This window comes from Myripristis murdjan, chromosome 8 (genome assembly GCF_902150065.1).
Source record: "Myripristis murdjan chromosome 8, fMyrMur1.1, whole genome shotgun sequence".
Classification (NCBI taxonomy): Eukaryota; Metazoa; Chordata; class Actinopteri; order Holocentriformes; family Holocentridae; genus Myripristis; species Myripristis murdjan.
In genome coordinates, this window is record NC_043987.1 from 7,857,486 (window position 1) to 7,874,489 (window position 17,004).

The 17,004-nt window shown below is 43.7% G+C and overlaps 2 protein-coding genes across 2 annotated transcripts in view; both read left to right on the forward strand.

Moving 5' to 3' along the window:
- The window catches only part of cacna1ha (calcium channel, voltage-dependent, T type, alpha 1H subunit a), a gene marked incomplete at its 3' end in the record, with an annotated part of 92,040 nt that extends 83,826 nt beyond the window's left edge, over nucleotides 1–8,214 (forward strand). Inside the window, 7 exon segments of the mRNA XM_030057147.1 lie at nucleotides 230–351; nucleotides 1,052–1,210; nucleotides 1,913–2,050; nucleotides 2,535–2,703; nucleotides 6,637–6,794; nucleotides 8,058–8,164; nucleotides 8,208–8,214. Coding sequence (XP_029913007.1) covers nucleotides 230–351; nucleotides 1,052–1,210; nucleotides 1,913–2,050; nucleotides 2,535–2,703; nucleotides 6,637–6,794; nucleotides 8,058–8,164; nucleotides 8,208–8,214 — 860 coding nt within the window.
- Nucleotides 8,215–8,382: 168 nt separating this feature from the next.
- On the forward strand, nucleotides 8,383–10,899 carry LOC115363792 (uncharacterized). The gene has a single exon (XM_030058101.1). It carries the CDS (start codon nucleotides 8,409–8,411, stop codon nucleotides 9,609–9,611), a length of 1,203 nt encoding a protein of 400 aa, XP_029913961.1. The 5' UTR covers nucleotides 8,383–8,408; the 3' UTR covers nucleotides 9,612–10,899.
- Nucleotides 10,900–17,004: the final 6,105 nt, after the last annotated feature.

Sequence of the window (17,004 nt, forward strand, 5' to 3'; positions counted from 1 at the left end):
TGTGTGTGTGTGTGTGTGTGTGTGTGTGTGCGTGTTGTTATCAGATGATTATAACCTCAGGGACTTTCAGGCAGACTGACACTGACACTCCATCCAAGCAAACGATCACATCTTGTCACTTTTTTCCCCTGTTTGTTTTTCTTTTTTCAGTAAGACCACACTGCATTGATTTTAATATATATGACGTGGTGTGTGTGTGTGTGTGTGTGTGTGTGTGTGTTAATTATAGAGTGTAACGACAATAACCCATGCGAGGGTCTCAGTCGCCATGCTACCTTCGAGAATTTCGGGATGGCCTTCCTCACACTGTTTCGAGTTTCCACTGGAGACAACTGGAACGGGATTATGAAAGTATGTACACACACACACACACACACACATGCGTACACATATGCATGCACGTACATATACAAATGCACACATGACACCACGCCGGTAAGAACGCAGTTACTCCCAAAACAAATCAATTATAGCATAATAATTAAAGCTCACGCGCACAGCCTGCTCTCTTTAGTTAATTATTTTTCAATGTAAGCCACAGACAGGCTGGACAATAGAAATGTGGTGTAAAAACACATCAGGGAAACACATGATTAAAAACACTTTGAAACACAATACAGTGACAATTTATTTTCATGGTACTGTAATACAATTTGTAAGACAAGTGAGTCTGTTGGACATACAGGATGTCTCCCAGTCCTTAAAACGCCTGATAATATCTTCAGTATCCTTTTTTCATCTAGGTAAATATAATATTTTGACTGTGAAATTCAGTTTTAGAAGTGATGAAATTTGTCTTTTTTCCTGTTTAAGTGGAAATTAAAAAAAAAAAAAAAAAAGGTCTTGAAAAGTTTTCTAAGCTGGTGAACCTTGCCATGCACCCTATGCATATTAAGATGGAGTAAAGAATATTTCTATCTCCTTCTCTCCATCTGTCCTTGTCTCTCTCTTTATTTCTCTCTCTGCACTCACTCTTGCCCTGTTTCTTTCTTTTCCCCTTTTTCTCTCCCTCGCTGACCCTCTTTCTCCCTCTCTCTCTGTCTCGCACCAGGATACGCTGCGAGAGTGTCACCCAGAGGACCGACACTGCCTCAGCTACCTGCCCCTCGTCTCCCCAATCTACTTTGTCACCTTTGTGCTCATGGCTCAGTTTGTGCTGGTCAACGTGGTCGTGGCCGTGCTGATGAAGCATCTGGAGGAGAGCAACAAGGTGTGTGTGTGTGTGTGCACGTGCTGACCACGGGCTGTGGAGAGGAGTGGGCTAGGTGACTGGGAGGAGCTGTTGTCTTGAAAGAGTGCCAGTATGTTGTATTTTTGGAGCCAGAGTACACAAAAGAAAAAAGAAGCTTGCCTCACCTTATATGGCCATCAAGCACACCAGCAATGCAATGCAGTGTTAAACTATTATTTCTAAATCTGCCGATGGGATGAGATAATCCCACTGAAACTGCCTTGGAAACATATGGGATTATCTCAAACCAATGAGAGAGTTTTTTTCACTTGTTTGAAGAAAAACATGATTTTAAGACAGAATGTGAGACTGATTGACTTGTTGAGATGGAGCTGCACATACATGTTGCAGAGCTATTGTAATTACCATTACTTCTTGCAGAAATAAAATGTTGAAATTATATTCCTACATAGAAGATTGGGTTTAAAGTGCATTTTCATGGGTGGAGATTAACGTTTTTCTGTAGCCAGCCAAGAGTGAGCAGCGGAACAAAGACACAGTGCACAGAAACACACAAATTTACACATTTGTAAACATAAGGGTACAAAAGTACAGTACACGTGCGCATCCTCTGATACAGAGTCACAGGTGGTTATGGTCTTGTCATAACTTTGCCTGTGTTGGAGTTTTTGATGGACAGTAGCATTTCATTTACTGTAAAATGTGTTTTTACCTGTCCAGGAGGCGAAAGAAGATGCAGAGATGGATGCAGAAATCGCCCTGGAGATGGAGATGGAGAGACACCGCAGGCTAAGCTCCGCCTCCAACAGCTCAATCGGAGGGACCTATGTTGGGCCACGCCCACACTCACCTGGACAGGTAGGGGGAGGGGTGTTACCTTGCACCTCAGGCTTTCTGGAATGAATCTCGCCAGTGAAACTTGATGACTTGACGTCAGTTTTTTGCATTTACAAAGGAATTATGTGAAAGTCATTGAGGTATGTATAAGGTAAAGTTATACAGGAATGCAGGTGTGTATGGAGGAACAAAGGTATTGCCACATGTGATAAGATAGGAGGGTATGAGTCATACATGTGGTTGCTACATGCTTCTGAAGTTGTCCTTTAATTTCCTTATTTCCTCATTTCCTTTCCTTAATTTAACGTATTTACTCATTTTTTAATGTCATCCACCATCATGGGTATCTTCATTTCAATATTTAAATATGCTTGTCCAAGACAATCAGCTTGAACTCTTCAAAACTTTCAGAATACACCAATAGAGTTTAAAATATACAGTATGTGTATATGAAATACAGCCCCAGTCAGTGTTGCAGCTGTGTGGTCTCTGTCTCCCCCTGCAGGAGGAAGAGGTGCAGTACGGCGACCAGGACCTGCTGTCTCCAAGGAAAATGTCTGTGTCCAGGATGCACTCCCTGCCTAACGACAGCTACATGTTCCGACCAGTACGGCCCGCCAGCGCCCCCTACCCTCTGGAGGAGGTGGACCTCAGTCCCCAGCACCAGCACTCAGGTATGTTATCCATTTGGGTTATAAAATATTTGATTTTAAGATCAGAATCACCCAATTTATTGAAGTGACATTAGTGCAGGGTTATGTTGGTAACTACTGCTGTAACATGAGGGTATTTTGGCACACATAGCGTAATAAGAGCAAGGGAAAACAACAAAAAAGAGGGCAGATTATGCCTATTAATCAAGTTTTTCATCTGATCTTTCTATATTAAACAGCCAACACACACTTGGGAGCACAAAGAGACACAATAACACGTGCAACTTGTGCCACGCTTAATCAATACACTTCACATCAACTGCAATCGGTCCATGATGCATGCTTTTTTCCAGCACTGGACTAACTCATACCCTTACAATACTAAATACATTATTTAAATGAACTCAAAGAATCTGTTAAACAAATATGGACTAGGGCTTTACCTCGTAAAACAACAAAATAATAAAACAATACATGCTTGGCATAAAAATAGGAGTAGTCTCATTGCAAAAAAGTTTTTAAACTTTGGATGTGTAAATAAGCCTTTCATGTGATTTAGTAGTTTTTGTCCTAATTCAGTTTAGCTATTTAGTGTATTAACTGCTGGAGAGACAAATATCTATATGGCTGTTAAAGTACTAGAGATGAATAAGGTTTTCAATGCTGCTAAAGCCCTAATCCGGAATTTGAATATGGGTACGTGAAAAAGCTTTAGTTCACTGAGCAATTGGGCTAACTGGTGGAAATGATGTATTTGCAGACTTTAAGTTGCATAATAATTCAAGTTTTCTTCAAAGGTTAAACAGTATACACACGTCAAGAAACAGTTAAGTAATTTATGACTTTGCCAAGGAGCTCCAACAACATCATTAAGTGGCGCATAACATATCGTTATGCAAGGTAATATTCCTGTGTCATTTACTTTTTCTGGCTTGAGAAGAAGACGCCAGTTGTTTCTGCTATCCGTGCAAGTTTGGGAGGCTGGTCAGTGAGCTGTGGAAGCCAGAAAAATTGCAGCACCTGGCAAAGTATTCACTGACTCATTGTTGTTGATCAGCAGTATCAATCCCTTGCAAATATATTATGGTCATTATGTGCTAGCCTATGAGGCAGTGGAATCTATACCTAATGCACCTTATTAAGTGCTAAATACATTTAAAACTCATACTGAGGTGTCACCCTGTGGTAGACCTTATATCAAATGCTCATTAAGATAAACTTTCAAGTACAGAACTGTCAACAGTGCAGTGAAATAAGGGCAAGGACAAGTATGAGCAACACAGAGTTTCTCTTTCATCACACCTAGACTGTATTTTGAAGCATGCAATTTGCTGTGATTCAAAGTTGCATTAACATTAACTCCATTCAAATATTGAAGAAGATCTGCTGACAACATGCACATTTAAGTAGCAATAATTTAGCATCAGTAGTCAGATGAGTGGCACTGGAATAGAAATGCACCACAGGAACACTATAGTTTGTGCTGGAATACAAAGATTCAAGGGACTTTATTTGCTATTTGTGCAAGTACACATTTACATTTACATTGGAATGCTTCTAAATCTAACCCTTAATCAAGTTTTAAAAAGGCTAGAAAACACACAAACAGAGAGCAACTTTGGTAGGGAATAGATATGGAATAGAAAGCTGTAAATTGCATGTAAGTACACTCTAGACGCCACCGACTTCTCCAGCACTTTGTGTTGCTTTGGAAACTGTCTTGCAACAAATGAGCTTCCAGTTAAAACAGCAAATGAGAAAAGAGTTTCCCGATAACACTAAAACACCAAAAAGGCATCCCATTATAGGATACATTATTGGTTCCTCTCTCTCCAATTCCGGCTTAGGTCTTTAAAGCAGATAATGGAGCAGAATAAAACTGCTGAGCGCCACACTAAGCACTGACAAGCGCTGTTTTATCTACAGTCAGATTCTAGTGGCATGTTGTGGCCGGGCTGTGGACAGGCCCAGCTCTGTCCCAAGGTACTGACTGACTGCAGTGGATGAGCTGTCAGTTGTGAACCTCTGCAGCTTTCACAACAGGCTCATCCACTCAGCTCTGGAATGGCTGACTAATCTACTAGGAGGGTTGGTTAACTTCACGGCCAAGCTGCAAAGTCAGACATCAGTACATTGTGAAGTCAACTAGCATGAGTAGCAGAGGTTCAGGATGTTGTCGAAGAACAGTTTTGGATACATAATCAGCTGATTTTTCAGCTTGGCCTGAAAGTACCAACCCAAATAGGACTTTAAAAGATCTAACAATGACTTTGTTGCAGTGTTTGTAACATCTTACACTTTGATAACTTCTGAAACTCATTGGGAAGGTTTACTGGATATGTGAGGGCAGATATCATATCCAAGGCGTAGATCCTGGTTACACTTGTCATTTCAGTGCAGTAACTGGACTCTGATCATCAACACCTGATGTTAGGAGATACACACATATATTCAGTATATATATACATATATACCCCCACTCAGCTCTTTGCTTATATGTTTAGTGTGGCTGGATCATGATCTGATTATGGACAGTAAAATAAACCACCAAAATCTGATGGTATAATTACATTGAGGAACAAAATGGTCCTCTAGAGGCTGCAGTTTCAATATTTAAAAAATATGTTAGCGAGTCATTGTAAGCTCATATTCAGTATTGAAATCATGATTTAATTTTTTTTTAAGAAAAGTTAAAAATCTGCAATTGGGATGAGATAATCCAACCTTTTCCCAATGCAGTTTCACTTGTTTCAGGAATTTCTGTAAATCTGTTGGAACAAGGCAAAATAAGGTAGAAGGTACCCAGAAAAAGACACTTGATTCAAGAACTTTCTGGGAACAAGTTGATAAGCATTGGACACAAGTGGGATTATTTGTTTTAAGAAACACATGATTTTATTACTGAATATGTGACTAAATGGCCAGTTGAAGTTTGTCACTCCCATCCATGATGTTAAGGTTAATCCCTCTCCATCAGCAGCCATGTGTTGTGATTGTGTTGATGTGTTGATACTCAACTCTGACCTGCTCACGCAGTACTATGCTTTTAATTAGAATTACATTACATATACGTGTACATAATACATATTTAAAATGTAATTGCAGTGTTTGTTTTATCCTCCTTGGTGTGCCAGGTTGTTTGTCTTCATTAGGATTATTCAAATATTTGGCGATCACAGAAAATTATTCTAAATTAACTTTCAGAGTTCAGACTTTTTGCCATTAACTGCATTGTCTGATGTGGCAAACTCACCTATCCAAGCAAGTTAACGCCGGCGCTCAGAATAATTTGAAATGCAGTTTGATGCATGTCTGTATTTTATTGCAGATGAAACCCACGTTGTGTGAGTGCCTGCCCTCTCATGACTAGCTGAGCATTAATACAATCACACTGGAGTGATAATTGCAAGCAGGATCTGACGCAGAATATTCCATATCCCGCAAACCAGCCCAACAGGTCTAACCCTGACACTGAACACACTGTTTGCAGCTACTTTACTGAGAAAACTTCTGTTGTGATCAGCACCTTATTTACTTAAGGTTGACGATTCCGAGGACACTTTATTCTGAGCAGATCTGATGCAATCTGAATGCAAGCATGAACAAAGGAGACAACTGAATGATCAGCTGCTTTGACTTGAGACTCAATTCCAAAGTGTTCTGTCGAGATAAAGTGTTTTCTGAATGATTTTTTTTAAAGCCTGTCTTATATGAAGTCAGTAATTTCATACCTACCTAGGCACCTAGGCGAGAGGATGTTGTCATTTCTATGTGTGTGTATGTGTGGTTTGTGTGTGTGTGTGTGCCTATTTCCAGTTATGCATGTGTTCTCTGCATGAATGCATGTGTCTGAACCGTGTGTGTGTGTGTGTGCGTATGCGTGTGTGTGTGTCTGTGTGTGTATGCACAATGTGGGTTGTGTGTCACGTATTGTGTCTCCGTCTGTGTCACCAGGCTCGGTGACGTCGGTCCACTCCCAGCCGTGTGAGAGTCGTGCTCTGCTGCAGGTCCCGGGCGTCTCGCCCTCTCGCCCTCGGCCTCTTCCCTCCCTCACCCTGCCCCGCATCGCCCCACCCACGCCCAGCCCCTCCCCGCGGGCCCTCCGCAGACAGGTGAGAGCCCCCGATCACAGCTGCACCCGTAACCGGGCGTTGTCATGTAATATCATTCCCTGATGCATTTGTCCATGCTTGGAGGTTTCACCTGTTTTTTGGTGCGAACTAGACTCTTGTTGAATTGCCCATAACCAGAGCTTGAAAGTGAGAGGTACATTAAGAGAGGACTTGAATTGAAACTTTGCTTCGAAATGCACAGGATAGGGATGTTTTTACTTTTTACATTTTTGGAAAAGCTGTCACAGGCAACAAAACAACCAAGGAAGTATCAGGTGGTGATGTAATTCCAGTAGCAAGGCATTCATATGACAAAAACCACCAGGAAAACTGGAAAATATTGACTATGATTATGTTGACAATGTGCATATAATTTTTAGCCCTCTGTCAAAAAATTGCTAATGAATTGCCACAGAGCCTTGACTGATCCCTGATGAATTGGACGTATTCAGTGACACATACTATTTTAAACCCTCACTTACATGTATGAGTTGATTAAAAATCAATAAACAAGTGCATAACAACTGGGATTATTCATAGGCTTTTTTTTTTTTTTTTACAATTATCAGGTGATCTTGCACAACAATTAATGCAGTGTTTTACGTGACCCTCTGTATATCAGTGTTTCTATTTAAATGGGATTTCACTTCTATTTCACACAGGCTTCATCTACTAATAAGGCTGTATGGGCTTAAGTGCTCATCCAAACCTTGAAATTTGCATATGCACAGACAGCCAATCAGGAAGAGCCTACTGGCTCACATGTTTCGTGTGAGGATATAGAATTGCAAGGCCCCCTTCCCAATCCATACAACTATATAAGGGACTAGGAAACTTTCTTTTTCATTGAATACCCCAATATCAATATTGCGATGATGGGATGATTAAAGGTACTTTCAGGAAATATTTACATGCAAGATGACAAATAAATAACTATTGTTAACTCTGTAAATGCTGGTTTGCTGGAATTTCAGAATTAATGATACAACAGTAAGGATGTTCTGATGATGATGATGGTGATGATGATGATGATGATGATAATGATGATGGTGATGATGATAATGATGATGGTGATGATGATGATGATGGTGATGATGATGATAATGATGATGATGATGATGATGATGATGATGATGATGGTGATGATGATGATGATGGTGATGGTGATGATGATAATGATGATGGTGATGATGATGATGATGGTGATGGTGATGATGATGGTGATGATGATGGTGATGATGATGATGTGTGTGTGTATTCCAGGTGGCAGTTAAATTGGATTCTGTGGAGTCCCAGGGTTGTGAGCATCAGGAGAGGTGCGACCCTCTCCATCTGCCTCCCTCCTCCCCGTCTCCCCTCCCTCCTCCTCGCTCCTGCCCTACTTCCCTCCCTCCTTGTCCTTCATCCCCGTCCCCGCTCCCTCTCCTACCATCCTCGCCCTCTGCCCTTCCTCCCTACCCTCCCTCCTCTCCCTCTGCCCTCTCCCTTCCTCCCTCCTCCCCCTCCGCCTTCCCTCTCCCTCCCTCTTCCCCCTCTCCTTTGCCTCCCTTACTGTCTTCCCCGTCTCCTCTGCCTCTCCTTCCTCCTCCCTCCTCTCCCTCTCTCCTCCCTCCCATGCCCTCCCCTCGTCTCCCCCCTCGCCCCCCCAGCCTGCGGAGACCCAGGCCGCCCTCTCCCGTCTCCCTCGGCGACCCGGCAGATGAAGAGGTGTACCACATCACCAGCTCAGCCCGCCACTGGTGGAGAGACTACGAGGAGGGGAGGCAGGGGGGTCGCGGGGCGGTTGGTCGCAGCCACTCTCTCTCCCCCTACGCCACCCCGCACTCCCTCGACTCGGCCTCCACTTCATGCGCCCCTCCGCCTCCTCCTCCTCCCCCGCCGCTGCCTGCTTCTTCCACAAGGAGCTCGCTCTGCCTGCTGGGGGTGGGGCTGAAGGACCGCGACTTCAGGAAGGGCTTCAGCGTCGACAACCAGGGCTTCCTGAACAAGCCGTCACACGGTTACCCTGACGACCAGCGGCGCCACTCCATCGAGATCTGCCTCCCCCAGGCGGCTGCCAACAGGGACGACCAGGCATATAAAGAGGGGGATCACTGGTTAGAGAAGGGGGGTCGGCCTTTCCCTATGAGGGTGCAGTCAGTCGGTGGTGGCCACAGGAAGAAGAAGATGAGTCCGCCATGTATATCCATCCACCCGCCCTCAGAAAGAGAGCACCCACAAACGGCCTTGCCTCCGGAGCTGGTCGACTGCAGCATGATGCTGAGACGCAGGACACCGTCCTACGACCTGACCCCGCACACACACTCCAACATGCACATGCCAGACATCATGGCAGACACATACGCGCTCACACCGACGCATTCCCTGACACAGACGGCGGCGCTCACGCCGATCCACCTGCCGGTGAGAACACGCTCGTCGACCGGCGCGCTGACACCCACGCAGGCGCTCACGCCAACACACACTCAGGCGTACACTCCGCCGCGCGCGCCGACACCCACGCAGGCACACACACCTGTGCACCCGCACATCCCCATCAGCCCAAACATCTTTATCCAGCCTCATGCGCCTGTTCACTCAAACCCCATGCCTTTTCCACAGGCACACACCCTCTCCCCCACTGCGAGGCTCTCCCCCCTCACCAGTGACTACAGACCCCTCCCTCGGTTTACGTTCGACCAACCAGAATCCAGATACATGAGTGGCCTGTCAGCTGGCTTATCAGACGCTGATCCGGCCGCTTGCCCCGCCCCTTTTGACAACAGACTGGAAAGCGGGGCGGGATTCAGCGCAAAGAACCGTAGGACTGCCCAATGAAAGTCGAGCATTGCCTTCAGGAATTGACACAATTGGCCGGAGAGCCCTGAACCTGGTCCAGAGGGGGTGTGGCCGCACCGCAACAGAGACTGGCGATTTGAGGAAATGAACGAGAAGTTCAGCAGAGGGATGCTGGGAGCGATTGTTTTTCAGTGAATAATGAAGAGAGACATCGGTTACTCTTTCCAGAGAGACGCTGGTCCTGTCCCGTCCTGAATCCGTGGACAGAGGCTTTGTGAAGCCAGATCCCGTCCAGCTGTGCCAGTGAAACTGTTTCCACTGTACATGGTGTGTTTGGGACTTACACTTAACAGCACACTGAGACTAAAGCCACCTAACTCCGTAGCCAAAGTATTTTTTGACACTCCGTCCCCAACCACGCGAGCCAATCAGGAAGCAGCGTCTGGCTGACGACCTTTGACCCTAACAGGAGGTGGTTTGTGAAACGCGAGCGTGGGGGGAATTGTGGGATATGCAACTTCAGGTTTTCTACAGGAGCTCTGCTTGCCCTTCCTCTGCTCCTCGATCACATTGATCAGAGCAGAAGTGTACGTGTGTGTGTGTGTGTGTGTTTGTGTGTGTGTGCGCGCGTGTGTGTGTGCATGTGTGAATGCTGTCAGACCTCCATTTATCATGGACATGGATCATGTTATTCTTACGCCTGCACAGACAGAGAGGGGGAGCAGGACAGAGCTGTAGTGTACGTTTATCTGTGTATCTCCATGCAGTGTAAATAAAGGAAATATTGTATTTGGTGAGATTAAAAATAGCTCTATCCATATGCACATATTTTTATAGAGATCTATAATGTTTTTTGCACACAATGAATTTGAATTTCAAGTTGCTCGTTTTTCCTCTGTTGTCCTCTTGTGAATGTATGTTTTTTTTTTTTCTTTTCTTTTCAAAACCGAGAGAGCAGAGAAGGAGATCGACCCTCCTCTCCGCAGGCTTGCCGAGGAAGAGGAGTGGCATTTTATTTTTCTATGATGAGGACAAGGAGAAAGAGTATGAGGAGCGTGATGTGTTTTCGTAGCTTTGTCTCAGATTTTTATGTATCTGGTGTCTCAATAGCAGCCTTAAGACGTGGGCTCAGTGACGCAAACAAAACCCATGTACAAGCGTTTTTTTTTCCACACTGGAGGCTGAACATGACGGTTTTAAACTTGGAAATGAAATTTTGTTTGGAACGGGATGAACTATAAATGTTTAAAGGCAATCCACTTGAGACCACTGGCCAAATGCTTGTGCTGTCTCTCCGGAAGTTCAAATGGAATTTGGGAATTTGGGAATTTATTTAGAAAAAAAAAAAAAAAAAAAAAAAAACATTAAAAAAGAAATCAGCAGTAATTTCAAAAGTAGAAAAAAGTCAAATTTGCTAAGTGGAAAAGAAAAATATAATATTTGAAAAGCCTTCCCAAACCATTTATTTGATTGATTAAAAAAAAAAGTAGGCCGAGCAAAAAGACAAATGTCGCTTTGGGCTGCTGGGCACACACTCCCACACTGTGTGACATCCCGTCACTGAGCCTCCCTTTTAGCGCTGTTTTCAAGCTGGATCAGCTCTGAGACAACTTAGTGTTTCTGTACATCTAAAGACAACCAAACTAACTAAATATGTGTAGCCAGAGTGCAATAATATCTATAAGATATGTGGAAATATAGTAACATCCACACTATATAAAATAACAACCACATTCTTGTGTTCGTACATACTGTAGAACTACTATATATATGATATAAACCCATTTTTTTATATGATGATTCAGAGTATTTCTATCTGTAGTGTTCATGCTACTGTAGGTACTTGCCGCTGTGTGTGGGTACGGTGGCATGGGGGTGGCCGGTAGCAGTATTAGGTACTGTAGATTTTTTCTATAGCTCTGGCCCACCTGGTGAAGGTATTACTGCAAGCAGGACAGTGACACGCATCTCTGCTGAGTACTCGATAAGCCATTCTCAACTCCTCTCGCTCTTTAAGAAAGCCCCCTTTCACCATTAATGCCACTTTCTACCGAGCGTTTTCCTTAACCTCTAACACATAACGACTCACACTAAGCCCCTCTTACTTATTACCTACAGTGCATAGCCATTGACACAGGGGCCTTTCACACCTATCCTGTTTTGGTCTATTTTAATGGAAGCGTGGTACTTTTACTCTTAGTTTGGTTGATTTTGGAGAAGCGAGAACCCGCATTCAAGCTCGGTGGTGGACCAGAAAAACAAACTTTCGTCCGCCGGAAAACTCAGGATGGTCTGGAAGTGAACACAAACGCAGTGCATTGAGCATTGAAAGTGTGTGGTGATGTAGGTCTAGGATTATAAATCGGCTGATTGTCAGAGAAAGCATCTTGCCTACATGGGTCTGCAGTAGATATTCCATTGGAGTTTCACAACAGACGTTTTTAATTCAGTCTCCAGACTATAACGGGACGGCGTAGGAAAGAAATCAGAAGCTGATACATCAATTTAACGTTGGGACAATGAGAAAACTATGTAGGGGCGACATTAGTACAGTGTTATCATTTAACAGTTAAACATCAGTGAGATGGAGGGCTGATGAGTGTGATGAGAGTTGGGCATCAGGATGGTCAGACAGGACTGCCAAAACGAGTTGGAACAAATTTCGGGCTCTTCTAGAAATCGCCTGCTAGTGGCTTGCTAGTGGAAACACATGACAGTACCTACGTTAGATTGTTATGTTGCTGTTACTGTTCCAGTATCGGTCTGCTGTTGAAACACACTGTTGTCTGCCGCTGAGTTTTCCTCATAAAATTCCTGTTGCTTAAGTGAATGTCCGAGTGCCATTTGTCTTCAACGCCAAACCGCACCTGAGGAAAAATGCGACAGCGTCGCAACTTCACGACCGAATCGGACCAAATCAAGCAAACAATAGGTGTGAAAGCTCCCCGATTCATGCACCTGGTAAACCGTCCTCTGCACAAATGTAATCACATGGCCTCTAAGGTATAGCAAAAAAAAAAAAAAAAAAAAAAAAAAGTAAGCCAAGTGTTTTCCTTCCAGAGGCGAAATGCTTATTTTGCCCAGCCATACCCACTCTGGCACACAGCAGCGTGCATCTCCATTATGCATTGTGCACAGTCTGGTTTGGCACAGGTACAGTACACTCGCAGCGTGCTTGTAAAGCTGTTTAGTACTGGCCCACTTTCAAAGTCAACTGGCTGGGATGGCGTCTTTATTTTGCTGATGAGCAAGCAGCGCGCGCGACTGCTCTCTGCACTGATGGGAAAACCAAAGTGTGCTGATGCTGTACCGCAGCGGCAGGCCCGGTATGGGCACAGCATGGCTCTTGTGCAGTGGAAAAATAGTGGTACTCTTGGTCGATGACCAGAGATAATTTGGTAAACTTGTAACATAATAAGGTCTGTGTTTTCAAGGGGAAGAGGGAGACCTGTTGTGCAGATACATAAAGAAGATTCTCTCACACATCAGCTTTTCTTCCCGAGCAGTATGCATGTACAATAGAGGACACAGATATATAGGAAAATATCTATATAACGTTATTTATTGCTAGAGAGACGTTGCCTGTTTCTCCTTTTTTACCCTTTTTCGATCTCACCAAGGAGCTTTGATGTAACCACAGTTGTACATTAGGAGGGAAAAGCCTGACTTCACCGCAGGTCGACTCTTTTTACCTTTTAGTCATGAGGCTGGGGCCTCCTGATTAGTTGGCGTTATTAGAACCAAGTTTCGCCGTTACGATGCTTTTGTTGATGGAAATGAAACTGCAGATGCTCAAAAAAAAAAAAAAAAAAAAAAAAAAAAAAGAGGAAGTCAGGTGGAAAAGGTTTTGCATCTCGTAAAAAAAAAAAAAAAAAAAACAGATGAAATGCTCTGTAAAATAAAATTCAGTGAAAACGGTGATGTTAATGAAGGCAGTGCAGCTGAACCTGGCGTCACGTTGTGTCTGCTTTCGAGAACGCTCTTCTTCCAGTCTTGCGGAGTGCTCACAGATGCATATCTGATGTTGCATCCTGAAATGTTTTCGGCGTTTGGCTCCCTCCTGAGTACGCCGTATTTGGCCATGGCTGTTGTTTTCTTTTCTTTCTTTACGTGCTTGAACATGCTGTTACTGTTATGCTCTGTTTCATGTCCTCTTCCTGCACAGAGTGTGAGTAATGGGGGGTTTAGAGTAATCAGAACATCGCCTCTGTCTCATTATTATTTGACTTCGTGCAGGCAACCCTGATCTACAGCATATCGCCATATTAATCGATACAATTTGGTAGCGTGAAAGCATAATAGTTCTTACAATTCACAGATCTTTAGATCTCAGTCTTTAAGTCCTCCTGTTTTTTTTTGAGGAAACAATTTTGACTATTGCATGTTCTGATGAAAAAAAAAGAAATCTTTTGGAAGAGAATCATCTGGATGTTTTGGAGATTTTTTGATATTTGCATTTTCAGACGTTTCCATTTGTAGATTGACTACCTAATTGCACTGGGCTCAGATTGATTGGTATCTGATATAATACTGATTAAATGACCCTATTCTTTATTGTCCAATGCAATACTGGGTGGTGTGTTACTGTGCGAGGGCAGAGCTCCTCTTAATACAGTTTTATAGCGAGATAGAAAAAAAAAGAAAAGAAAACGAGTTGGCTCTATTTTGCTCAGAACCAACGTTATTTAATGTTCAGATCAGCCTTCTTTTTTTTGTGCTGACTTTTCCTCCTGAAACCTTGTAGAACTCTCTGGTGAAGGTGAAACTTAATTAACTGATGTATATTTTATTTCGGAGTAGCCTCAGCCCTCGTGCTTTGTAAAGGACGGATCGGGACAGTAAACGCTGTGCGATGTTGCATTATGGGAGTTGACATTGAGCTGGTCAGGCCTCGCAGTGAAGCTGATCACGGACTGACACGACAACACAGGTGTTGCTCGAACACCAGACTCCAGGAAGTTCAAACTGTGATGGAACTTAGACTTTGACGAATCAGAAGCCTTGTGTTTTGTTTTTGTTTTTGTTTTTTTTCTGTTTGTTTTGTTTTTTTTATTATTATTATTTTTATTTTTAACCCTTCGGTGATTGGCCCAGGCATTCCCGCCCCCCCAAGCCTTATAAGGAGGGGAGGAGGTGTGTTCTGTCTGTCAGAGGAGAGCCAACTTGTCTGCAATAATACCCCCCCTCCTTTGCCCCCCCATAACAGAGGGAGAAGGGAGGGAACGGGAGGCGTTTAAAGGCTCAACACACAGTAGGACTTTCTACATTGTATCGTTGCTGATTATTGTGTGATGATCAACCATTGTCCTGGAGGATGTTCCCTGTCAATTAAAAAATACAACTTTTTTATTCCTGACAGCGTGTTTGCTTTCTTTCTTTCATCACGGTGTGAATTCTGTGTGTAATGTGCAGTGTGTATCTCCGTGCCTGACTTTTATATGTATGTCTGCGTTTGAGTGAGCACGTGGTGTTATTTTTACACACCTCTGTCCATGTGTATGTGTGTGTTTGTATGTGTGTCACTTCATTTAAGGAAGAGACTCCACCTCGGACCTTGATTAGGAACAAGCAGGTAAAGAAAATGGATGTATGGGATGGATAGATTTATGTGGAGAGTGCCTAGGATTTAGGGAACATGGGGCTGTTTTCAGATGGAAAAAAAAAAATTACATTGAACACACTACCAAACAAACAGTGCGCCCCATTTCTTTAAGGGGCAAATGATCTACTGCTGGCTTATCTCCCAAAAACTTGCTCTGTTGCTTGAGAGTTTGGGAAAGCGCGGGTAAGCAAATTTCTCCTAAGTAATTCCTCGATGCTGTGCTCGCCACAGCTGTTCCCCGCGACCGACGGGACAAATGAAAATCTCCCCAACCCCCATCATGCATCAGCCAGCTGCAGCCAGCAAACTTCCGTTCTCCGAGGGTGGAACATTTCCATCCTTGAAGGCAGTCGGGCTGCAAATTGCCAGTCAAACATCCCCGGCTTTTCTCCACAGCTTCAGTTTAGCTCTCTGCTCCGGTCAGTCCCGGTGCCATCTACACCTCCGTGAGGCCTTTGTGTGCACAGGGTTAAGCAGACCAAGCATTAAAGAGCATCGTGGAAAAATCCCCTCAAATGTTCAGTCACCACACCAGCAGGCAAGGCAAGCAAGATGGAGAGGATCAAAGATTTAAGGGGGATTTTGGAGCACTATTGTGTCCAAATTAGGGCTGTCAAATAATACATTTTTTAGTCACATTAATCACAAGGAAATTCTTGGAATAATCATGATTAATCACATATTGAAAATGTATTAAATGACTTACTCGCTTACTATACCAATGCTGTATAGTGCATTTTGGAAACAGTTGTTGTTCTGCAATGGGTTTTATATGACTGATTCCCAGATATAACCCGATGTTTTCCAGCTTGTTGTCTTCAACAAGGCTGACGGTCCACAGAACGCCATTTAGCAACCCCACTGTCAGTTCTGGTGTGTTGACAGATTTACCTCTTACACACCACACAAGTGTGGCTTGACAGCACAGACAAGCACCGCTTCTTTTCACACGGCTACCACTGGAAGCTCGAGCATGACTTTGTTTCTGTCCACAGATCCACTGGTAAACTTGACGGTAAAAACTTGCGATCCAATGGGCCACAGGTTGCCCTTGTGGGTTAGGGTTAAGGGTCAAAAGTGGGTCAAAGTTCAACAATGCACTTATTTGAATCAAATTTTCTCTCTACTGTCACTACCAAATAAAGCAGAAATGCCAAAAAAAGTCCTAAAATTAATAATTTTAAGGCATAACCAGTCCAAATGCCTCCTTAAGTGCTAACGAGCTGTAAATTGTGTGCTTCAAATGTTTTAGCTCGCTCTCCAGTTTAGATCAAACACACTGCTGATCCATTTGCATTAGCTATTTCATCAATTAAAGAAAGTGAGTGAGCTGAAACACTGATGTTGTTAAGGCAGACATCAGAAAATGACAGAGCTCAGAGGTTCTGACCTCAGTAACACGTCTGACAGGAGAGCTGAATCACAGCTGAGATACATTGATGCTCTTGATGATTCAGTTAAATGAAGCAGAGTAGTGCGCGCCTCCTGCTGGAGGGGGTCTATTCTCCTGTCCTCTCTGTATCTCTGCCTCTCTTCTCTGTCATGTGCTTCTCCCAGATTGGCTGATGTGGAGCAGCTGTGCCTCATGGCTCCTCCTGCTATAAAAGCAGCCAGCAGGAACCAACAAGCCTTCAGTGTCCTGTTCTGTTCATTACATCTGACACCTTGTTTTGGGTTGGAGGTCACCGGTAGTCATGTTTTCATGGCTTTGTTTGAGTTTGTTTAGTTTAACTTTAGTTTTGATCGCTCAGGAGGAAGAGTTGCGATTGGACGGCCCAGTGTGAGGTTGGCCCAGTGTCTTCCTCTCCTTTTGTTCTTTTGTACTACAAC

What these genes read in the sequence shown, in the direction of transcription:
- LOC115363792 (XM_030058101.1), top strand. Translation starts at nt 8,409, where the DNA reads ATGCCCTCCCCTCGTCTCCCCCCTCGCCCCCCCAGCCTGCGGAGACCC.